This window comes from Corvus kubaryi, unplaced genomic scaffold (assembly GCF_017639235.1).
Source record: "Corvus kubaryi isolate FWS band 111438036 unplaced genomic scaffold, C.kubaryi_AGA036_p1.0 74, whole genome shotgun sequence".
In the NCBI taxonomy this organism is placed as follows: Eukaryota; Metazoa; Chordata; class Aves; order Passeriformes; family Corvidae; genus Corvus; species Corvus kubaryi.
In genome coordinates, this window is record NW_024582061.1 from 6682091 (window position 1) to 6707341 (window position 25251).

General features: G+C 44.8%; 2 protein-coding genes across 2 annotated transcripts in view; both read right to left on the reverse strand.

Moving 5' to 3' along the window:
- Positions 1 to 25251, reverse strand: part of SSPN (sarcospan) — an 85042-nt gene that overhangs the window by 56235 nt on the left and 3556 nt on the right. The window lies entirely within an intron of this gene.
- RASSF8 (Ras association domain family member 8) overlaps positions 8883 to 25251 on the reverse strand; it is a 73239-nt gene continuing 56870 nt past the window's right edge. The window contains exons 4-6 of the mRNA XM_042051277.1: positions 16364 to 17253; positions 14253 to 14397; positions 8883 to 13138 (exon numbers count right to left, since the gene is read on the reverse strand). Coding sequence (XP_041907211.1) covers positions 13017 to 13138; positions 14253 to 14397; positions 16364 to 17253 — 1157 coding nt within the window. The 3' untranslated portion in view covers positions 8883 to 13016. The remainder of the gene's footprint in view (positions 13139 to 14252; positions 14398 to 16363; positions 17254 to 25251) is intronic.

A 25251-nucleotide genomic window follows, 5' to 3' on the forward strand; every position in this document is an offset into this window, starting at 1 on the left:
CCTGAGGGAACGGCTGGAGCTGTGTCAGGGGAGGGTTAGGCTGGATATCAGGAAAAGGTCCTTCCCCCAGAGGGTGGTGGGGCATTGAGCAGGCTCCCCCAGGAATGGTCACAGCCCCAAGCCTGACAGCTCCAGGAGCTTTTGGACAACTCTTGAGCACATGATGTGACTCTTTGGGACTGTGTGTGCAGGGACAGGGGTTGAACTCGATGATCCTTGTGAGTCCCTTCCAACTCAGCTCATTCTGTGATTCTGTAATGTCCAATCTAAACCTCCCCTGTCCTCTCAGAAAGGGTTGTCGAGAGGTTCAGAGTCCCAGCATTCAAGAGGTTTGCTCGATGCACATTGAGCAATCAGAATGCAACATTATGCAGGTATGGGCCAATTCTGTACAGAAGATAATAAAGACAAGAGGTTTACAGCCCTTGAGGGCATCAGCTGGAGGGTTAATAAATCAGAGAAAACCTCAGTAGAGGCTGTTTTTTTAACTTAGATTCTTCTGAAATAACAATGTTGTTACTGTGATGTGGAATCATGGAATGGCCTGGGTTGGAAGGGACTTTAAACACCATCCACTTCCATCCCCCTGCCATGGGCAAGGACACCTTCCACTATCCCAGCTTGCTCCAAGCCCCATCCAGCCTGGCTTTGGACACTGCCAGGGCTGGGGCAGCCACAGCTTCTCTGGGCCACCTTTGCCAGGGCCTCCCCACCCTCACAGGGAACAATTTCTTCCTCATATCCAATCTAAACCTGCTCTCTGTCAGTGTGAAGCCATTCCCCCTTGTCCTGTCACTCCATGCCCTGTAAATAGTCTCCCTCCATCTTTCCTGTAGGCTCTTGTAGGTCCCTTTATTTCAAAACAGTTGGTGGTGGCAGCACTGATGCAGTGGCACCTGTTGGACAGAACAGCAAGATCAAAAGGTAACACAGACACCTAAGAGGAGAAACTGAGGCTCCAGCCATGATATGCTGCATGTTTATGCATTTTATGTTGTAAACTCACTGGAATAAGAATGGATCTTCACGGGAGCTGGGGTAGGCTCTGGTACTGTGGTTTCCTCTTCCCCCAAGTGCAGATTTTAATCAAACAGGCTGAAGCTATTTCTCAGTAAGTGACAGCTTAATGATTCTGTGCAAACTAGGGCAAGATCCACCAGAGAAACAGCGCACATGTCTCTGAGAGCAGCTTTTGGCAGAGGGAGCAGGAGATGCAGAGGTGAACCTCCCAGGAGGAAGAATATTCAATCCCAGTCACCTACTGAGATATAAATATTTTAGGTCCTGAGCCATGACTCAAAGGCAGGGCTGCTCCTCTTCCAGCGTTTTGTGTGAGGAGTGGTGCCCTCTGTTGTTCCAGGGAGAAGCTGCTGAGAGTTAGGGAATTGAAACCACTAATGTGAGGTGGGTTTGTTTTCTCCAGACTCTTACAGATGCTCTGGTTTGGACATACAGGGTCTGTCATGCAGAATGCACTGCCATCAGGACTTCATTTTCCAGAGTAAAGTCAGAAATGAAATGTGTAGAGGCAAATGGACCAACATGACTAGGAAAAAAATGCTTAAAAAATGAGGGAAGTGTGTAGAATAAGCAAGAACCCCTTATTAGCTGCTACAAAGGTAATTGAAGGGTATGGGAATGTGTGTGGACAAGGGTCAGAGTTAAGGCTGCCCGTGTTTCCTTCAGCATCTCCTGGTCTCTGAGAAAGAAGGAGCTACCTTTGCTTAACAAGCTGCCATCATTCGATAATCCTCCTGGGCACTCCTCATCTGTCTGCAAAGGAAAATGTGTTTGTGTGAAGCTGGGCTACATGGGTTCCTGCTCATTGGCACAGCACAGAAGCTGTGTTAGCAGTGCAGTTTGCTCTGCAGAGCGCAGAAATAAGAACAAAAAGATACATCCACGTCTGCAAAACGTGGCTTTGAAAAATGCCTAACTGGTCACAGGGCTAATTCTGGTGTTGTAAATGACAAGGTAAGTACAGTTATTTAAAACGACCTTTGAGAGCAATCTGTGTGCCATGCCCCAGGAGCCAGCCGTGGGAAGCACGCTCCCATCAGTGTCCTACCAGGCCCAGAAGGCATTTGCAGGAGTCCAGCTGTTTGCTGTGATTGCTGAACATGCAGAGTCTGCAATACCTGCTTTTAAAAGTACACAGTAATGTCACAGGATTGCTTGAGTTTAGTAACCCCAGGGCAGTGCATTCCAAGGGGTAGAGGGCAATTCAGCTGCCTGGCAGAGCCAGTAGAAAAGTACTGCATGTCCCTAGCTTTTGTTGTCTGCAGAGATCAACACCTGTACCTTCAGGAACAAAGCTGCCTGGGCTGGGGCAGCACCCTGGTAGTTTAGGGCTACTCTAGCACTTTCCCTAGTGGGTACAGTCACATCATAGAACAGAATCACAGAACGGCCTGGATTGCAAAGGACCTTAAAGATCATCCAGTTCAACCCCCTGCCATGGGCAGGGACACCTTCCACTATCCCAGCTTGCTCCAAGCCCCATCCAGCCTGGCCTTGGACACTGCCAGGGATGGGGCAGCCACAGCTTCTCTGGGCAACCTGTGCCAGGGCCTCACCACCCTCACAGGGAACCATTTCTTCCTCATATCCAATCTAAACCTGCTCTCTGTTAGTGTGAAGCCATTCCCCCTTGTCCTGTCACTCCAGGCCCTTGTCAAGAGTCTCTCTCCATCTTTCCTGTGGGCTCCCTTCAGGCACTGGAAAGCCACAATGAGGTCAGACCATCTTTATTTGTACAAGCCTGTGAAGAGGGATCTCCTTTCCCCAGATGTTCCTGATGCACCCACACAGCAGCGCCTTCAGGATGCAAGCCTGACTCCTCAACTGAAGGCAGCTCCACATCGCAGGAGTCTTGTGAGCTTCTGGCTGACAAGAGAAGCAAGAATAAAATAACTAAGCAGAGTTACCTGAAGAGGAAATCAAAACACTCGATCATGCAAGCAGCTGAACTCTTGCATATGCTGAAACCAGCGTGCTAAAATCAACGGTAAATGAAGATACTGATTTTGCAAAGTTTTAAGTTTGAAACAGACTAATTAGATCTCGAAGGTAAAACCTTTATTGGTTGAACCTGGCGCAACACTTGCTAAAGGAAAGAATAAGTCTCACCTCTTTTGAAGTGCTCTCATTATTCAATTTAGAAGGGATATAAATCCTCTGCTATCAGGAAGAGGTTTAACCTCTGACTGAAGGGTTAGGGAGAGCTTCCTCTCCAAGTAAGTTATTTTGGTAATGCCACACCAAGGGTAGTTTACTATTGAGCTGCCTGTGCCCAGTCAGCTCTTTCTATAGAGCACAAGGCAGAATGTTAGGCCAGATGGCCCCCAGCCTGACTGAACCATTGCCGGACAACTCTGTGTTGTTCAGAACAGATTTTTAGCAAATGATCCATGTGCAAAAGTCAGTACTTGGAGATGAAGGGCTTGTACTCCTTCTGGGAAAGCCCTGCACATCCCTGCGCTTTAGTTTCCCAAGCTGATAGAAGGGATAATGACATCTAATGAGTTAACTACATACATATATAGGTGTGTGCATATATAAAAGTTGTATGATTGGGATCGTTGTTACACAGTCATACTAACATAAGAAATTAGGTTTTTCCTTGGGAATTTCAGGCTGTGTTCTGCCACTGAACAAAGATGTTAAACAAGGTACTCACACTGCCCAGGCTCCTGCTTTTGCAGTTGCTCACAGCACCTGAATTACGTGCTTGTCCTGTGTGGCTGCACCCAGGGGCACTCCATTCTTCCTACCAAAGGAGGGAGATGTTCCTAGAAGTAGGGGCCTCCTGCTGTAAAGTTCCTCAGATAATGTACAAAGGTAGCAGCAAGAACTTTATTTAGAGCAGGACATGAGGTACGGTACTGCAGGACTGATTATTCATTGCCCTGTCAGATGCCAGCAGCTGCACTAATTGGATGGCAACATCTTTAAATGATCTTTAACCTCAGAACTGAGCAGCAGGGAGTCTCTGTGCTCAGACATGCTGAAGGGCGCTCATTCTGGGCAGGACTCCGGTGTAAGTGTAGCTGAGGTGTTTGTTAGTTAATTATATTTATTTGGAGCATGTAGAAAACACTTTGGAGTTGGCAAACAACAAAAAAAGGCACCTTCCTACAATTCTAACTTGTGTGCTTTAGCTTTTCAGCCACTAATACCAAAGGGCACTTGGGTATCTATGGAACATTGTGAGATGGCAGCCTGTCATGGTGCGTTACTGGTTACATGCACATTGCTAGAAGATCCCAAGACCTGTGGAAATACTGGAACATTTAGGACCACCAAGCAAATCTCAGCCTGTTCATTCAATTGTTTCTATCAACTAGGTACCACACACTCCCAAGCAGCATCTGCAAAATGATTTAGGCTGCCTCTGGTAATAGCACCACTTTGCAAGAAGAGAGTTGAGCGAAAGTTGAAATGAAGTTTTATTCCTTTACTTGCTTCTCCTTTCTACCCCTTTAGAAAAAGAAGTCTGCTTAAAGATAAACAAGAATTCACCTTCAGAAACCCCCAGCTCCCCTCAGCACACCTGCATCTTGCTCTCACTGCAAAGTAAAGCTAACTCTTGAGTGACTTCTTGTCACCCTCTTGGTAGGATATAAAAACACACTTCATGCAGCAGTATCTGGATGGCACAGCCAAGTTCAGGACCACATTGTGCTCAGCACTATTTGCCAAACAAGTAGGAATCAAGACGCTGTTCCCCACGGGGCCTGCCGTACGTACAGACAAAGTCAAAGGGGATGAGGCAGTATTATCTCAGGCTTACAGCTGGGGGACTCCAATCCACAGGGATTATAGTATCTTGCCCAAGGTCACGCACAGGAAATCTGTGGCGGAGCTGGGAAATGAAACAAGAGGTTCCCAGGCACAGGCACATACACCAGGCACAGGACAGTATCTAAAATGGAAATGTTTCAACCCACACCTGTACAGGTTTCACAAAGCTTCCAGGCCTGCTCAGAAACTTTAGGAATGACATCATTTGTGCGTTGGTTACACCGACATTGTGACTAAGACACGTCTCTTTGTAAGTGTTACTGTGTCCTTTCTGAACGAACACGTTTAAAGTTGGAATGTTGGGTGCCTTAAGCAATTCCCTATCACGTGCTGTGTATTCCTAGAAAACCTACTTTCCATCGCAGTGTGTGGCTGCTGCATGTACTGCTGCCCTCTCGTGTGGGCCTGCTGGGAACTGCAGCGTTGGCACAGTCGAGAGGACATGATTATCTGGTGCCTGCCCCTGGCACAACCTTTCACCCCAGCCCTACAGCTAATGGACATTGTTGCCTTTCTCATTTGCTGTGTTGCTGTCTCCTTCCACGCTCGTTTTGTGCACGACACAAGCGACATGACAATGGAGAATCCAGGTCACAGTCTTGGCAGCCACGCTGCAGATCTGCCCGGTGAAGGGAACACTTAAGACAACTTTGTAGCAACAAAGCATAGTCAAAGGTCAGCTGGTGCTCTGGGGTTTCTCTTCAGCGTGCCAGGAGGGCCAGTTCCACCTCATCGATCAAAGTTCACCTCAGGCTGACTAGGACTGCTGAAGCCAAATCATCTGTTCTGGGCACATAACATTTCATGAGCAGCAGTTTGATACACACAATAAAAGTTGTGACAGATAGTAATTTAGGAGAAGCTCCACAGGCAACCACAAAGAAATTCCAGTTATTTCCCACTTAAAGGCTGGCCTGAATTTCATTTTAGCAATAGCTCCTGATGGCACTTCTGCGATACCATGTCACTGGCTCCAAAGCTGGATGATTCACTTTCCATCACACTGGCAATGGAAGGGACCTCAGGGCAAATACAAATCAGGTTAAAGGTGTTCTACTTGGTCTACATCTCACTCCCTTCCTTCCACCACTCTCCCTTTTTTTTGGTTGTTTTTTGTTTCTGTTTTAACCAGAAGCCCTCCTCTTTAAAATACCTAGGCAGGTAATTATTGGCTCTCATTTGTGTTGCATTGGATAAGGTGGGGTTTTTAAGTACAGTTTCCAGAAGCCCAGCTGGAGCTCTTCTGAATACTTTTTCTTCAAACTTTTGCTCATTAAAAACAAATCATAGAAAAATTTTCTTCCCTACAACTTGACCCAGGATTGAATATTAGATCTTTTATGCTGCGTTTTTCTACTAAGTCTTCCAATTACCAACTATCTTCCTCCTTTTGCAGAGGGGTAGAACAAGACAAAGCGTATAGCTGAAACAATAAGCAGAGTCTGGTGTAGTGGTATTTCACCTCCATCAGCTTCCAGATGTCTGAACAGAAGTGTGATGACACTGTGATGACACTCTCTCATTCTGCCAGAGATGGCAGAGATCCCTGTAGCCTTTCCACAGCCAGGGATTCAGATCCAAAATGCCTCTAGAAATCAAACTTCAGATTGCATGGGGGGGGGGAAATCCAGGGCTGTCTGTGTGGCAGCAAGGAGGGAGGCACACAGAAGTAGCATGAGGACACTGGCAATGCCTGAGTTGCTCAGACAAGCACTGAGGTTGCTCAGGGAAGTTGATCAGCTCTGATTGCATCAGTTCCTTGTTACACTAGCAAATGCCAAAGAGGCTCTTTTCCAGTCAGCCCTGGAAAGCACACAGAACTCACTGCAAAGGATGGAAAATAGTACACAGCATACCGACCTGGAAAAAGGGAACAGAATAGACCAACTGAGATTGTCTCCACCCAGTATTTCTGGAGAAAGTTAATGATGAAGCAGTGCTGACCCAGAAAACACTCATTAACACTAGCTGCAATATCAAAGGTAGCAAATGTATCATTTTCAAGCAAGGCAATAATGGGGACCATTGCTCATTGTGCCCTACTTCAGACACCAGACATCTTAGTTGAAACAATCATTAAAAATTTGGGTTATAAAGGAATACTACCTAGCTGACACAGACGTGACAGGCAGAAGAATTCAGTACGGCTTCTGAATGAAATGGATCATTGATCTGGCCTGGTTTTGCAACTCATTAGTGGTCCAGTTACACTGAGCTAGTTAGTGCTGCAGCAGCCACATACAAATACACTGCTTTGTTCTTTAAAGGCAAAGCAAAAGATCAGAACCATCAGCTGTAGCCCTGGCTCTGCTGAGCATGCTGGGAAACCTTAGTTACCACAAAAGCCAGCCAGCTGACTGGCACAGGAGCAGGAAAGGGCACCTTTCAGGAGCACAGGGCCTCCACAACTTCCACAGCCCTGACAACAACAGTGCCACGTGCTAGGGCTTCAGTGGAGTTCATGGCATTGTCTTACTGCCAGTCAACAGTGCCACTACTGTTAGCTCATTTCTCCTCACATCTAATGAGATTAGGCTCCAGTTAGCTTAGGAAAATCCATTTGTTGGGATATTAAGAGTAAGGACTGCATTTGGATGGCTTAAATCACAGGTCTCCAGCTGTATCAAGTTCCCAGCCTTGATTAGCTCAAAAGATCTTAAGCAATTTTCACACCCTCTCTGGTCTCAGCACAGTAACTACACTTGAATCTGGCCTAAAAGGCCTTCTGCTCCTTGTTCAAAGATTAATTTCTTTCTGCTCCCTGAAGCATCAGGGGACCCTGCATTTGTTGTGGGAAGAATCTGTACATTCAGTTCTTCTCCCTGATCACCTCCAAGTGAACTTCTGCCTCTTTGCTTTAGGTTATACTTTCCCCGAGTCACTAACCAATTCTGTCATTTCAGGGTTACTGTTAACCTTAATAACAGTTCCTCAGCTGAAAACAAGCTCCTCGTCTCTCTTGCAGTGCCTGGGCTTTATCTGATTGAGATTACAGTACACTTCCAGTAAAGGAGCTCTCTCGTCTGCCACAGAGGCCCCACACCAACCAGCTGTGTGTCCCACACCCCAAGGAAACTGCCATTTAGGAGAGCTCCTGTGGCCTAATGCTCGACACAGGGCCATTTCTGGAACTGTTTCAGCTGGACACACCAAGCTTGGCTTTGGTACTGCCTTCAGGCCCCGTGTTCTCAAAAGAGTCCCAGCAGCTCTGAGACGTGTGACATGAACAGTGCAATCCCAGCAAGCCATGAACTGTAAAGACCCAAAGTTTCAGAGGGGAATTTATTGTATGGGATCATATCCAATATTTTTTGTCAACCATTCATGAGAATAATAAAAAATAGAAGCTTTTTAAATGACAAAAAATATAGTTACATATAATACAGATTTTCATCTTGCATTGAAGTGGAGCACTAATAAAATGCTCACTCATGTTTTCACAGTTTGTGTTGCTTCTCTAGGTTAAAGCATCAGCAACTCAAATGTTCCAGTCAGAACCCCTAGTTAGCAGTTTCATAGGATGATGGTGAGGGTGAACGCTCTCAGCATTCTGACACACTTCACAGGTAGATCCATTTCAGAACTATTAAAATTTTCAGAGGTACCAGCTACACTTGAGGCATCCTTGCTGCAACTGAAAGGGTTTTGTATCAGAACATGTTTTTAGGCCCCCTTTTTAGTCAGAAACACATCTATGGAACACTCAAGAGTGTGCTTAAAGCCAATCTGGTTCAAAGGGCTCCGAGTTGATCCTCTGTGACCCCCTTGTTCTGCCCTCACAAGCACTGCACACGGGCACAAAGCTCTAACCCGTACTTGATCACATGTGTAAAGTGCTTGCAAGACCACAAAGGATTTAACATTCTTCAGCACTCCACTTAGAGACCTAAAGGCATTCACTGCATACATACATTTAGGTTATTTACTACACACACTTAACACTCAGCCCCCCAGTATTCTTGCAATAATTCTTTGCTGGTATAACAGCTCATACACCAAGTTTCACTTACTTAGTTTTCTACAAACATAGGAAAAAAACACCTGAAGAGAACTAGAACAGCTTTCAATCAGTCACTATATTGGCATTGAAAGCTTTATTTTGAAAACTTTAAGCAGCAATACTGAATAAATAGACAGAATGATTGTTTTGTCATCTCCATACAACTGATGGCCTTCATCCAAAACATTAAAATACTGTAGCAAATAGAATAAACATGCACATTTCAATGTTCTAAAAAAAAAAAAAAAAAAACCAAACCAACCCAAAAAACAAAAAAGGAGGTGTAATATAAAAGTAACACTTTTGACGCTTTTTTAAATACAGTACAGACCATTAGAGACTATTTTCTGGAAAAAAATATCTGAATAGAGTTTTGTTATTTACATGTATCATTAAGGCCCAATTCACTCAAGTTAATGCACATCAGGAATTTATATGCTTTAAGGTAACTCACTAAAAATTACAAGATAGATGTTTCTTTGATCATACTCATACGATCCCAGTTCACTAAAATAATGCAATACTCTTCACGCTAAAAACAAGGCAATTGCTGCCCCAAGAGGAGATTTTTATTTCACTAAAGGATCTTTTTCCCTCTTACCTCATATGTTTGCATATTGCTAATGCTAGTAGTGGTAGTTCTCTTCTTCAAGAACTTCCTCCCAACTTGCCAGGGTTTAGAAAAGCAAGCAATCTCAAAGTTAACATACGATTTCCAGAAGCAATTTAGGCACTTGGGAACCCCACTAAGTCCCACTGAAAGATACTGGGAGCTGACTTTTCAGAGTGGGACTTGGGTTTCTCCCTTGCTCAGGCATTCAGACTGTTCACCTTAGCCTTAACCTACTGGCTTTTCAGATGGTCACCCCCCTCTTTTCCCCTAACAACATAGCATCTCCAGCAAAAATAAACTGTATCCTCATGGATGAGAGAGGTAACACAGTTAACTTCCATTAGTAATAAATTACAGGATTTCTCCATATAAATTCCCTGTGCACTGGAAAACAGTGCTTGTGTATTCAACTATTTAATGCAAGCAAAAAACCCCATTTTTATCATGCTGCCCAGTAAATAGTATGGCACTTGTTAAAATTAGTATGTGTAGCTTCCTTTCTGCTAATGCCCCAGAAGTAGGTTTGGAACACTTCTGAAAATGGACTTTTTGTACAGTTGTAAAGAAAGAGTGAGTTTCCGCAGTTGATCAGAAGCATAATTCTAAACACCGTAGTGTGAGGAATTTTTCTGTTACACATGGGTCAATTCACATTTAATGCAAGGACATGCCATTTCTTTTTGGTTTATTTACAGAGAGGGTGAAAATGCTACAGAACTTCAGCCTGGGTGAAATTCAATAAGCAAGAGGAGTGTGGTGGGGGCAGGGGAATTTGTCAGTGTCTCACAACTGGCAGGTCTGGATACCAAAGCCTCTCCTTGGCCACAGGAGTGGCTGAAGCTGCAAACATGTGCCAAAGCCCTGGCAAGGAGGGGGCCACTCAGGGGTGCCGCAGTGGTCACTCCTGAGCCAGCTCCAGGCTGGCCCTTGTGTCCAACAGCTGCTGCAGTCAGCAGGTGCTACTTTTTAACTCAAATGGCAAATTCCTCCCTTGATTCTATTACAAAGCTGTAATTTAAGCCCTCCAAAGCTGCTCTTGCTCTTCCTTTTAATCCTTCTCCTCCTCCCTCTGTCCTACAGAGTAACCTGGCAGAAAAAGAGGGCAGGTTTTATGATGCAAGAGCCCAACTCAGCTCAAACTGGCATCTGTGGGAGATGGACCAGTCACAGAATATGACAAAAACATTAGCTGGGGGAAATATGCTGATCTGCCTTAAAAATACTTCATCTCAGGACAAAACTGTTTCCCCCCATCCCCATGCAGCATAATTTGGGCCAGACTTTGCAAGGTGCTGAGTGCCTCAGATCTCTAACATAAAGAGGTGCTGAAGATGCAAGATATCCACTGGAGAGGGCCATTTCATTTCTGTAAATTGAACCCAGAATGTAAGGCATATATGCTCAAGTACCTTGGACAGATATTGTCCCCAAACTATGTATATTTTACACTTTTTTTAATATATATATATACACACACATTCTTTTTTTTTTTTTTAATACAAAGTTATGGGCACAGTAAACATGAGCACAGAATTGTGATAAACTAACAGTAAAATGGGTGAGCACTGCAAAGGTTCCTCAGGTAGGAATATCTCATTTTCCAGTTTGCTCACAAGGGAAGATGAGGGGGGGAAAAAAAAGACCTGGTAAGTTAAACAGTAAAAATTCAGAGTCCATTTGGAAAGGTCCTTTATATATTCACAGCCTTATCTGTTGCTGTTAGTCTAAATTCAGCAGCATTTTTAGAATATATGATGCCGTTAATAAGTGGAAAGGAAAAAAAATGCATTAAACACTCAAGAATCCTTCATCTTCTGCTATATCTTTTAAAACTTCCATTTGTCAGGAAGGCCCTTTTTTTAGAAAAGGAGACTTAAATTACCATTTATCTGCACATCAGTGAATCAACACAAGAGGATGCTAGGAGTTAAGTATTTTTCTATGGCTAAAAGCTTGGAGTTTCCTAGCAGTGGTAAAATCCTGACCTTACCAAGGACATCAGGAGTTCAGTCATTTTGCCACTGAGCCCAAGTTTTCAGCACTGCAGTGAGGGCACAGTGCCCTGCCTCGTGCCCAGGGGATCTCCAAGGTGGTGATGATGCTGAGTTGCTGTTAGAACAGGACATCCAAACCAGAGAAGGCCCATCCCTTCCCTAACTCATCCATGAGGCCAGCCCCCAACGTTTACAGAGTGTCCCACTGATGCCAGTCCCTTTCTCCACAAACCTGGTGTCCCCTGCAGCAATCCCACTTCAAGGCCTGCAACCAACAAGCTATTTGGGAGTGGCTGCTTTCTGCAGGGAACCCTTTCTGTATAATTCTTTCTTAGCTTTGATTGCATTAGAGCAACATCAAGATGTGATAGTTCTCTTTTCATATGTTTTGTGAAAAATGACCACCAAATGCGTGAATTTTCTGCTTGCAAGCTTTACATTCTGTAAGTGACTGTCTTTCAAAGGGACCAAATATCTCCACCAGGGAGCTGAATGAAATCCTGGCCTCACTCTTATCAGTAAGAACTCTGCTATTGACTTCATGGGACCCTGCCAGGTTTCTTCCCTTCACAAAACTTGAGTGGATTCTGGAAGGCTGGAAGAGGATACTCATTTGTGTTATGTCTTTCTTCCCCTCCAACAGCAAGATTTGTTACAAAACAAGAACACTGTAATGGCTAGTGGAAAAAATAAAGTACAAAATCACGCACAGTGAAAGCCTCCTACTCTCTTTTGGTAAGATATATGGAGACAACTTCTTACATTGTTCTTTTCTCAAAAGGCATATACAATGTGGCAAAATATTTCAAATATACATTCTATATAATAAAATATCATCTAACTAGTGCATCCTCAATCATATGCTGGAAATATTTTTACCAAGCCAAAGTTTAAAATCCATAAATCTTTTGAACACTAGGTGCTTCATTCAAGGCAGATACAACAGCAAGTAAATCCCACAAGCTCACTTTTCAAGCCTTAAAAGGTAGCAATGGATGGAACATGACATATGATGACCCACGACAGAAATGAACAAAGTTAGTGGTGAGAAACCACTGCAATGGTTCAGCACTCCTCAGAACTCTGCATTGCAGGTTGCTGTACTTGATCAGATGGGGGATGTTGGTACACACAAAGTCACCTTGTCAGACTGACACACAGCCATACGTGATAATTCACAAGTTAAAAATAAAAATATAAAAGGTCAACATTCACAGGTCCATTGATTAAAGGGAATAAATTAAACCTCAGGTAAGTTGCATACACGGTTTCCTTCACCCTCAGTCTTCCATTTATGCCTATACAAGGAACAGTACTTTCCCAAACACTTCTGAAGTGGCAAAAACAATGAAGGTTTTTGCACTCAAGCTGTGTTGACAGCAAGGTCATCCTTGCCAATTATGAATCGAGACAGTTCCTCTCTCTTTAGCATCAGTGCACAGGGTATGGCTCCAAGTAGTGTTGGAGGAAGAAGAAAAAATAACATGGTGGTGTAACAAAAAAGCAAAACAAGAAAAACTTCTTCCATTCATCATTGGCAGAATAAAATAAAGTGTATCTTGTCCAGGGTACCTTGCTAGGTCCTCTCTAGAAGAGGTATGTACTGTCATACATAAATGCCCTCCGGGTTAAAACCAGATGACAGGGGGTTCTGTAGGATCCGAAGGTTACTGGGGAGTTGCCTTGATGAGCCAGGGCGCTTCAGTGACCCAGACTGAAAGGTTGGCTCTGCAGGAGAAAAGGGGCAATTAGAAAAGTCATCAGCAGGGGTGACCTCCATAAAGCACCTCTCCTGCTCCTGCTTAATGCAATACAGAAAAACTAATTCCACATGTAACAAACTACTGAAGTGCCTGGCTAGGAAGTGAGGAGATCTAAGGTGCACACTTCCTACTCATTTCAAAACAGAATGAAACCCCCACAAAATAATTACCCTCCCACGAGAAACATACACACAGACACACACACTTATATGGTGCTGTGCAGAAAGAGCTCACACCTGTAACATAACTCAAAGCTTCAATTTCCTGCTCTCTTTAAATAGTTCATACAAGTGCTGCATTTGAGGACCTGGCTGTCTTTTCCTCTCTCCCCACCCCCTTGTCTGCCCAGTGCCTTTTGGTTATAAAGTCTTCTGAGTGGAGGGACAGACCCAGCACAGGAGAATGCTGAGACAAAGAGCCCCTTGCAAGCAGAGTGCTGCATAAAGTACGTGACTTTGCTGGTGCTGCAGCTCTGACACGCATTCAAAATGCTCCCGTGGTTCTGCCCAGGAAATTCTGAATCCAGATGTGGGCACGTGCAGGCTGCACTGATCTCACTGGGGGCAAAGTCAATTCGCACCTGATGTTAACAGCCATCTGTGCAGGGCTTCTGCATGGCTGGCAGCCCAGCTGGGTTAGCTCCTGTTCCCGTGCGGCTGCTGTCTGGGATTTCTTGGGATCCAGACACATTCCTTTTTCTGCTTTGACAACAACCCCACCAGAAGAGGAAGAACCCAGACGAACAGCAATGTCAGATGTACAATCACGTTCGGTGCTGGCAGCCAGCCATGGCGGCCACTCTTGAAAGCTGCAGGCTTAATGGGTTGCTGATGGGACAAACGCATGCCCGGGCACAGTGGGAGAGAAGTTCTCCACATACTGCTCTTTATTTAGAGCCTGCTAAACCTTTGGAATGAAAAGAAGTACTCGACAATGCGCTCTCAGTGTTTTTGCTAATGTCTCTGCTAAGGGAGCATTCACTTCAAGTAGGAGCGCCAGCATTAAGCGGCAGTAAAGGCACTGCTCGCCCCTTCTCCCTCCCTCCCTCCCTCCCACCCAAAGCATTCCGAGGGCTGCACCTCTCTCGAGCTCCACATATGGGGCCTCCACCTCCACGGGGTCTGCCGGCAGCACCGTCACCTTGGTTCCCGTTTGCTGGATGAACTGCTGCAGGTTCACCTGGCGCAACTCCTTGGTCAGTTGCTCCAGTTCTTGTTCCCTGTCCTGCCAGGAAACAAAACATCTGCTGAGCATATAAAGCAGCATTTCATGAGCATATTTACAGTTGGGCAACTAATGCTTCTCCTTTTGAGGAGAAAGCCTCCAATTTTTAAAGCTCAAATGCAAATTGAAGAGTTGAAAGTTATTTTAATCTTGTAATTTAAAAAGCAAGTCAACATTCACTAGCAGTTACTAGAATCACAGAATCAACTAGGTTGGAAAAGACCTCTGAGATCATTGAGTCCAACCCATTACCCTAATTGGGTTTTTTTTAAATGTATTCTATTTTTATATGGCTTCTTGGATGACTAGCAGATGTTTCTCATACCACCTGAGAAAAACTTTGGCACATCAGCAAATAAAGGTTAATAGTGTGAATGCTGAAAAAATAATCAATTCAGCAGCAGTCTGGCACCAAGACTTACTTCTTCCTGAAGTATCCAGCATGGCTTGGACAGCTCATTTAATTCCTCTGATCTTAAAAGGAGTGCAATTCTTTTCTCTTCTTGTTCTTTGTGTTTTCTATTTAAAATTTTTGGACAGAACTTTCTCACTCTGCAAGGGTTTTGTGCAATGAAGCCAAAGCCTGGCTGGTTCACCACCCCTTCAAAGCACAGATGATCATTTAGGATCTTTCTCTGTACTTCTGTCATGATATGCAAAACTTACAGCTCTGATAGATTACAGCAGTCTTGGACTACTATTATTCCCACACACAGCAGTTAAGCTGCTTTAGCAGATATCTTTAACTTTAGGTATGCAATAAAATATTTCTCTATTTCCACCCCACCAAAGCTCAATAATACAGAGCTCAGTTTATTTTCTTGTGGACTTTCAGATTTCTGCACCTTTAGGTTTAGAACAAGATTGGAAGATCTGGATTTAATGGGAACTTACCAAGAAGTGAAACCTCGACTATGAAAAGAACCAAGCTAGAAATATTTTGAACTCCATCATAGCCTCGGTAAATGTGACTAAGGACAGATAAAACAAGTAAAGAAGACTTGAAGCTTTCCATCAGTGCAAATCCTTAGGCGTAGCATGTCTGGAAACTTAGCATAGATAAACATGGCCAAAACTGCTTACAGTTTTCATCCATTTTGCTTTGGATCAAAAGATTACTTTTCCCCCCCCCTCATCATCTAGCAAAAACACCTCATACTGACATGGTTCTAGGGCAGGAGTAAGGATACAAAATCCTTTTCCATATTCACAGTGGAACTACCTTAATGCCACTGCAGCACTGCAGAATATACTAAGTGCGAATTCCGGGAATCAGCAAGAACCACAACTCCAACTGATGTGCGGTGCCTTAGGACTATCTTATGCAGCACATAAAAATCCCAGGAGCCCCAAACTTTCCGCCACCCCATCCAGCTAGCAGCTGGAGTTCCTTTATTCTTTCATGCCCTTTTAAGTTCCAGGTGATATCATTAACTTTAGCAAGGAATCAGGGACTGGATTCTCTTTTGACACATGTGCCACAAATACCTGAGGTGTAGAGAAAAATAAAATCGTGAACACCAGCAAGTCAGCCAGGAAAAAGAGGGATGCTGTTCTTTAAAACCAAAGCTGATTAAGGTGGCAGGTACTTTACTTTAGCTCTGTATCTTTCCAGGTGCTGCTTTTGGACTGTTCTTTGTAATTCATCTCTTTTGGTGGCAGACAAATCTAGCAAAGATCAGAAGTTTATCCTCACAAAAGGCTACGGTGGTGCAAATTGCTGCTTTTCTTCTTAGACAGTTTGAATGGGCAAGTTAAACACAGGTGAAATGAAAACTGCCTGCTCTTCAAAAGAAACCCCACAAACTGAAATGCAATTTGAAAATGAAAGCAACACATTCCCCCTTTTAGCCCGATTCCCTTTGGAAACTTTCTTGTGTTGTCTTTCATGGGCTTCAGATTTGTGTAAGAGAAATTAGTCACAATTTCTGACTTTCTCTAGCTATGGATAGAAAGACAGTCTTACCTGTAATCGCTTGGTAGCTTGGCCCAAAGACCTTTCTACAGCTTTAATGCCATTTTCCAATCTCAGACTCTGCTGGCCCTGAATATCAATTTCTCCCTTCACCTTCTCTATCTTTTCCTTGACCTCTTCTTCATTCACCTGGGACTCTTGAACTTCCCGCTGCAGCTTCTCTGCTTCAAGGCCACTCTCCATGTTGTGGATCTGAGACACGTAGTCCTTGAGCTTGCTCTCGCACTCCAGGATCCTCTGCCTCATCTCCTGCAGCTGCTCCGTCAGCTGCTTTTCATTCTCCTGTTCGATCTGTAGCTCATTTTCCCAGAACTCTTCCTCCTCGATCTCCACTTCGTTCCGTTTGATCTTCTGCTCCAGTTTGAGGATTTCTTCTTCCAGGCTGGCATTGTACTTTTGCTCCCAGTAGCGGATCTCAGCTTCATTGGACTCCAGCTGCTTCTCGATGCACTGAAGCTTCTCTGTCTGGAGGTGGATCAGTTTCTTCAGCTCATCCGCTGTTGTTTTACAGTTGTTGAGCACCTTTTGCTTGAACTCGGATTCCTTGCTCTTCCCGAAGATGTCCATTAACCCCTTAGCGCCGCCGGTGAAGGTGAGGGATTTCCTTTTTGGCTCCCTCCTCTTCATGGCCTTGTCCCCCGGCGGCCTCAGCTTGGCCAGGGGCGGCAAGCTCTGCCGGTACAGAGTCCTCTCGGGGATGCGCGCCACGCTGTCCGACGTGGGCCGCTCGCTCAGGGAGGGCCCGGTGCGCCGCAGGATCAGCTGCACGTCGCTGGCGTACTGTCCCCACTTGTTGAGGGACACGATGGGGTTCTCGTGCGGCGCCAGGTGCCGCTCCGTGTCCCGCCACTTCTCGATCAGCGTGTAGCGCCCGGTGCGCCCTGCAAGGGAGCACAGCGTCAGCGCGGCCGCGGGGGGGCGCCACCGCGCCGCGCTCCGCCCGTGAGGGACAGCACCGGGACAGGACCCTCCCGCCCAGCCCAGCGCGGCTCCCCGTCCCCCACACGCTGTTTCAGCGCACCTGCCCCTGTCGTAGCACACGCTGCCTCACTTACGGTGCCTGCACATCACCGAGTTCGCCTCTAAACCCTCCCCGCGCAGGGCGGGAGCGGCAGCGGCGAGGAAGGACTGACACCGTGAGAACCGGCGGAACTGCACAACCCCGGAGCTACCGGCAGGCTGGGAGGGGACTGAGATTCATGGAATCGCACAATGGTTTGGATGGGAAGGGACCTAAAGCCTATCCAGTTCCAACCCCCTTCCACTATCCCAGCTTGCTCCAAGCCCCGTCCAACCTGGCCTTGGACACTGCCAGGGATGGGGCAGCCACAGCTTCTCTGGGCAACCTGTGCCAGGACCTCCCCACCCTCACAAGGAAGAATAAAGCCAGTGACCCGTCAGTGTTGGTAACCACTACATAAATACACCCAATATGAACCTCGAGACCAAGAAAACAAGAACAGGAGTCCCAGCTCTTTCATACAGCCATGTAGAAATACCACATGTGGAGGCAGTGTGTTTGCTGTTAAACTTTCATCAATCAGAGACAGCTGTTAATGACTGACAGAACCTCAGTTCCCCTCTTGGTGCCCCCTAGTTCACTCAGACACTGAGCCAACCTGGGCCACAGCCTGTGGTGCCCACGGCAGCACTGCTGATGTGACGAACCTTCACTGAGGAGAAGCACAGGGACGAGAGCAGCAGAGGCTGCCTAAACTGCAAATGGGCAATCAGGCTCCCTGCACAAGCTGCCACGGCAGCTCCCACATCCCCACTGGGGTAACCCAGTCTGCAGGAAGAAGCTCGAGTCCTTTCGTAAGTATTAAGAGTTTTTCTGAGTGCTCTATTGACAATAGAATTTATGTTCGTGGCTTCATTTGTGCTGTTATCAAACATACTTAAATTCAGCTCAGCAGTCTTCCTCCTCCAACACCCCTTATGGGATATTTTTCTAAGCACTCTCACTACTCTGAAATACAGCATTTTCCCATCCCAGAAGAGCTTCCCCTATCAAAGTAACCTCACTTAAAAGCCACAACATTATTTACAAAAAGATGTGAAAGAGCAACTGCTTTTAAAGCATTTGATGCTAATGAATTTCTGAACAGCTCCACAATTGCCATTAACCTTAAAAACATCATTAGCTACTTTAATGCATTACCTACATTCATTTTCATGAGAAATGATCATTCAAATTATTTATTTCAGCACATAAAAGCCTGAAATACCTGTCATATATGCAACTACAGAGGGGAGGAGTTGGAAGAAATGTAGTTATCAGTGATAACGCATTCGATGTGTTCTCTTACCTTATACTACCTGCCCAATCATCTCACTTTTCCCAAAAGGATAAAAATATCCTAATCTCAGGCTGGAGATCTGCCCCTGACCTACAGTCACAACACTCACATGGACTCCTCACTTCAGATTTGTAGGAAACAAGCTGCACTGTGGTGATTAACACACTGTGCCCCCCCCCCAAAACTGGATGTTGCCTTCTAAAGAGCTTCCCAAGATACAACTGCTGCGTTGGAAATGGTTCCTCTGCTCTCACTTTCTCACAATTAGCTCCCAGTGCAAAGAATGAGAACAAAAATTGTCTGCAGAGGCACCGCCTGGAGAACAGGTGGCTTTGGCTCACGGCTCATCCCAGAGCAATTGGCTGGCCCAGTCAGAGTCCAAAACGTCCCCGTTCACTTCCAAGTTAGAAGTGAGGACTGAAAGATTTGACTGATGGAAGTCAGTGAAACAAGGTAGGTAGCATGAGAACAGCAATCCACCACCCTGAACGCCTTAGAAATAAATGACTCTAGGTAGGCACTGGGGAAAAAAAAGTGGGGGAAAAAACCCAAACCTGGCAGCATATTAACATGCTTGGCCAACACTCTCAGAAAGATATTTAAGGTTTATTCTAATAAAGTTCTTCAAAATAAAGTCTATAAAGGTATATGATATATAAAATGAGAGACTTTTGCTAACTCGCGATACTGCTCATTGATCCATGAAGATTTATAGTTTGTAGTAGGCATTGGTGTTGTAACAGGAAAAATAAACCTAATACTGTTTGCCATAGCATACTAATGATAAAATCCTGGAGAAGAAAAATTAAGTAAAAACATACCCCAGAACAAAGGCTGCACTTCACTGCTCTGTTCTGTTAACCTTAGAAGGTTTCAGCTTGTAATCATGGTTGTGCTACTAATGTTCATGTTGTGTCAGAAAGAGTCAAGTTCAAAGAAGTCCTGAAGTTGCAAACAGGAGTAGGTACCACTAGGGGAGCGAGCAGAGTGCAGTTTCTACTCACTCTGCTATTAAATTAATTACTTAAATATAACAGGAGACAAAGGGAAAAAAAAGGAAAAGAAAAAAAGAGGGGGGAGGAGACTAAAGCTCTAACAATCTTGACCAAAAGTGAATTAAAGAATTAAGCACAGACTTGCCAAGAACTATTTTCATCTTAGCTTAAGGTTCCAAATGAACATGCAGCCCTGAATAATGAACTCAGCACTCAGGATCCACATAAAAGAAAGTGTTTTGTAGAAGTAATACTTGCACAGTTCAACAACCACACCTGGAGCTCAGGACTGCTCTGAAACAAAGCTGTTCTCTTCCAAGATCATTACCCAGGTCTAGTGCTCAGCCTGTGCATGACGCAGATTAACAATACCCAGACAACCACAACTGTGATGTTTGCCTGCATTAGAGGGGATTAATTCACAAATGAAAGGGTGAATGAGTTAATTCAGAACTAATGACAGAGTACTTCAGAACACAGGCGTCCCTGCAACAAACTGCTGGTTTTGATGTGCAGCCACCACTGACAAGGAGAAAGCAGCTTGCTCGGGTTGTTGATGAGGAACAGTTCGATGCCTGCATGCTGCTTCTTGCCCTGTGTGCTGTCTACAAGCTTCTGGACACAAGAAGCACCTGGCAGAACTCAGTCCAGCCTCATTCATGCAACCTTATTATTGTAAAAATTAAGTTACAGTCGCATTCAGGTAATGGCCATGTATCAACAATGTATGGCATTCCTTAAATTCCAGCATGTTTCTCCCAGATGAATATTATACTGAATCTCACCCAGAATTTTGCAGTATCTCCAGGGAAGGTTCAGTGACCAGTTCAGCCGTGAATCCCCTTACAACTTCTGAAATAAAATTTTTCTTTAACTGCAACTAGAACATATTAGATTGTTTTTTTAATACTTCTATCAAAGTCTTGTGTTGATGGTAGTAGTAAAGAAAACCATCCAGACAGGCCCAAAAAAGTTCTAGCAGTGCTGTGCTCTGAGGAGGAAACCACAGAAAAGAAGAATTCAAGGGCTGGACAAAGCACAGAACCTCTGCACCCTATTTCAGGTCCAGCTACTTCGTGGGCAGCAGGGGAAAGGGCAATTCTGCCCCGCTCTGCTGAGACCCCCCTGCAGGGCTGCATCCAGCCCTGGGCCCAGCACAGGAAGGACAGGGAGCTGCTGGAGCCAGTCCAGAGCAGGGACACCAAGGTGATCAGAGGGATGGAGCAGCTCTGCTAGGAGGAAAGGCTGAGGGAACTGTGATTGTTCAGCCTGGAGAAGGGAAGGCTTTGGGGTGACCTCACTGTGGCCTTGCAGTGCCTGAAGGGAGCCCACAGGAAAGATGGAGAGAGACTCTTGGCAAGGGCCTGCAGTGACAGGACAAGGGGCAATGGCTTCGCAGTGACAGAGAGCAGGTTTAGATTGGATATGAGGAAGAAATGGTTCCCAGTGAGGGTGCTGAGGCCCTGGCCCTGGTTGCCCAGAGAAGCTGTGGCTGCTCCATCCCTGGCAGTGTCCAAGGCCAGATGAGGCTCTGAGCAACCTGGGACAGTGGCAGGTGTCCCTGCCCATGGCAGGGGCCTGGGATGGGATGATCTTTAGGGTCCCTTCCAACCCAGGCCATTCTGTGATTACTACATGGTCCCCAGAATGGGGACTCTACATGTACCATATGATATTACCATCTCAAAACAATCACCAAGAACTTGTACCTCTTTTGCAAGACAGCAAATGACAAGCAATAACAGAAGCAGATACATATTTACATCCCTAAAACACACCGCATCTGCACAAAGGGCAGTGTCAAGGTTAACAGGTTAAATTTCCACCTGCAACTCCCCAAGCACACAAAACTTATCGCAGGTTCTATTAATAGAGGAACACCTTCAAAAGAATAATTTCTTTCAAAATTGAGAATGACATCAAAAAAGGAAATATATGGACTCCAGAATGCTGATGTTCTGACAGCCTGCAAATATCTGTCAAGAGTGGTTTGAACCTGGCTCCAACACTGTGACATTAAATGGCAAACTTCACTCAGTGTCCTGATCTGGCTCTGCTGCACAGCCAAACAATCTCTGGACCCAAGTGTCCATGCCATGTGCCCAGCCACTGTAGTCCTAGCTTGAGATCGATGTCCTTTGCTAATTTAAACACAGATTCCACCACAATGAACAGTGATTAAACTAATGAAATATAGGTACAAGGTAATGAACATTTTTTTTAGACTCTCAAGAGGCAGATTTTTAAATTATATTCCATGAAGGGTAGTAGCACTCATACAACCATTACTCACTTCAAGCTCCTCTATATGCTTTAATATTTGCAGCCGACACAGTAGACAGAGCAACTATTTCTGCTGCCAAAAGTGAAAATGAAACTCCAAAGGAAAGCAGCAGTAGCAACACTCTTGGCAGGACTGTAACCTGAGAGGTCATCAATTCCCTTTTTCAGGACAGAAATGATTCATCCCATTAACTCCCACCCAAAAGTCCATCCTCCTCTACATTTTTTTGTTATACAGGTAGTATCATATACTGTGAAGAAATGTATCTGTGCCTTATCTTTCCCATCAGGCTACAAACGTTTATGCCAAGCACCAAGCAAGATCCATCTTTCCATTAAGTGTCTCCCATGCTTCAGAGCCAGGACCTACAGCAGTGAGTCAGTACAAGCAGGTGACTCACTGCCCTGGTCTCACATCATTTCTGGGAAAAGTGGTGGGATGAGCAGTCTTAAACACAAGGGTCCCTCTCCTTCCCTAGGGAAGGGGCTGGGGTGGGCAGGAGTAGGTCTTTGTCACCAGAGGTCATAGAATCATTCAGGCCGGAAAAGGCCTCCAAGCTCATCGAGTCCAAGCTGTGCCTGACGCCCACCTTGTCACCCAGCCCAGAGCACTGAGTGCCACATCCAGTCACTCTCTGGACACCTCCAGGGATGGGGACTCCAAACCTCCCTGGGCAGCCCCTTCCAGTGCTTAACAACCCCTTCCATGAAGAAATTCCTCCTGATGTCCAACCTGAGCCTCCCCGGCACAGCTTGAGGCCGTTCCCTCTCATCCATTCCCTTGTTCCCTGGGAGCAGGGCCTGAGTTCCCCTGGCTTCCCCCTCCTGTCAGGGAGTTGGGCAGAGCCAGAAGGTCCCCCCTTGAGCCTCCTTTTCTCCAGGCTGAGCCTCCCCAGCTCCTTCAGCCGCTCCCCACAGGACTTGTTCTCAAACCCTTCAATGCAGTCTTGCTCCCAGTTTCTCCTCTTTCCCTGAGACTACCAGGATGCACTCAGTGCCAGGGAAGTTCCCTGGCAGGCACATTCCTAGCTCCCATCACCTCTGCTGCACAGCAGCTGTGCCAAGAGCCTGCCCTGCAAGCTGGCACTCTAGACAGTCTTGGGGGAAAAAAAAAAAAGGAAAAAAATAAACTCTGCACCTAATACAGAAGTTTTAAGAAAGCTAAACTGAAAGGGAAGGTATAATAGTCTCACTCTTAAGCTGAATCTGAATGAACACCCCAGACTTATCACAGTGCATAATAAGAATAAACACACTGTCACCTGTCTGCACACAGGCTTCCATGGAGGTAAAGCCAGACCTGCCAACACCTGGCTCAAGCCAAACCCAGACTGCCCAGAGCACTGAAAAATGCACACTCTCCACAACATGGATACAGCTTTCTGACCCACTTGGTTTCCCAGAGACAGCCTTCCAGCCCTAGGCTCTCTTCCTTAACAAGGCAATGCAAAGAAAAAATAATTGCATGTGGGTAAAATCTTCTAAGAACTCTTAATATGTGGAACATGTGGGTGAAAATGCCCTGCCTTACCAAAGGGACAACAGCATTAACTCTTGAATCTTTAACAGCACTGATAAAATTGCCAGGAATTACTTTTCTAATCAACCCAAGATGATTTGAACCCAGTATCTTTGAAATATGAAGCTGACATTTCATTCATTATGTGACACTTAAGTTAACATCCATAGCAATATTAAAAAAATACCATTCTGGCTACCTGAGAACTCAATAAATACCCAAGATTGAGAGGAAAAAAAAACGCCCTCAAAATAGAGGTTAGAGTTTGCATTACTCAGATTTCTTAACTCACGCTATACTTTGCATCCACAGATATGAAATACAATAGAAAATAAAGAATCAGAGGAGGAGTCCAGTCCTAGCAAGAAATACCCACAGAGATATACAGGCTCCCCTGAAAGTCTGCTGAGTTCTCCAGGCACAGCCATCTCTCCATGTCTTTACCAGGACTGAAGCCTTAGTTCATTACTATTATCCTTGCTCTCCAAAAAATGGTGTGCAGGAGTTTATCACAGCCTGACAGAACAAAGCTCTCTGAGTCATCACTTCATATTTTCAATGGCCTTTTATCCAAGCACCCTGAAGTACCACACTTATTTTAGAGCTGCGTCCTAAACAGGTGAAACAATGGGGAAGTTTGGCTGAGGTCACACAGCAAGACATCCAGCAGCCCAGATCCCTCTCAGTGAGGTTACTGTCACCAGATTTCTGAACCAGAAAGTTTATATGATCACTTACAATGCTCTAACACATGTTTGAGACAGCATTGACACTTGAATAAATACACTCCATTTATCTTTGAGGAAAAATACTCAAATGCAATAAAAAAAAAAAAAAACCAACCCCAAAAAACACTGATGGCTGCATTTGTTTAATTTTAAAAAGACAGCTGTACTACTTCTTCAGTGAAGTACGGCTCATATTTTCCAGCCAGAAGCACCAAAATCCACAGCACTATTTAAAGCAAGTCTGCCAATTTAATATTTGCCACAGAAAACTACAGAGAGGAGGGCAAAAGGTTTCTTTCAGTAAGAAACTCAAGCTTCATGTCTCTAGACTGAAATATTCTCTTTCTAGGAAACAAATATGCCATTCTGAGTAGAGGAGATGCGTTCTAGGCTCCAAGGGTAAAAGAAATCACAAAAAATGCAGTAAAAATCCTCATGGGGGCTGGAAGTGGGAGAGCAGCACTGCTGAAGGAACAGGACAAGTGTATTTGTGACTGCACTGTTTGTCACCACATTCCTTTGGAAGATTTTTTATTTTTCGTGTTTGAATGGAAAACAACCAGAAAAGCCAATTTAAAAAAAAAAAAAAAAAAAATCTATAGTTAACCTACATTTGCCTAAACTAGCAGCTAAAATGATTAGCTCACTTCTTTTTAGGATACCACCTGCTTTTCCCCTCAGCACTACAATGATTTTTTTGAGAGGAGTAACTGTGCTCACACATACTCAAAACAGACCTTTGGCTGGATTCATCAACCACCTCATCACACACAAAATTTAAAAGTATCAACAACTCTCTTTTTACTTTTTTTCAGTTGCCCAAATTATGAAGAGAAATCAAAATGACCAAGCAATGTTTATATGAAGCCATTCTGGTTTTCACAGAATGCACAGAAAACTTAGTGGAGAATTTGTTGTCAAATGTACATTTTTAAAAGAGACAAGGATGAATCTTGGAAAAGCTCATCTCTCCTGGCAAAAATATTTTTAAAACAAGACTCGTGGTTCTCTATTTAAACTGTGTGCTGAGGTGTATTTTTGTTTTGGTGAGGCC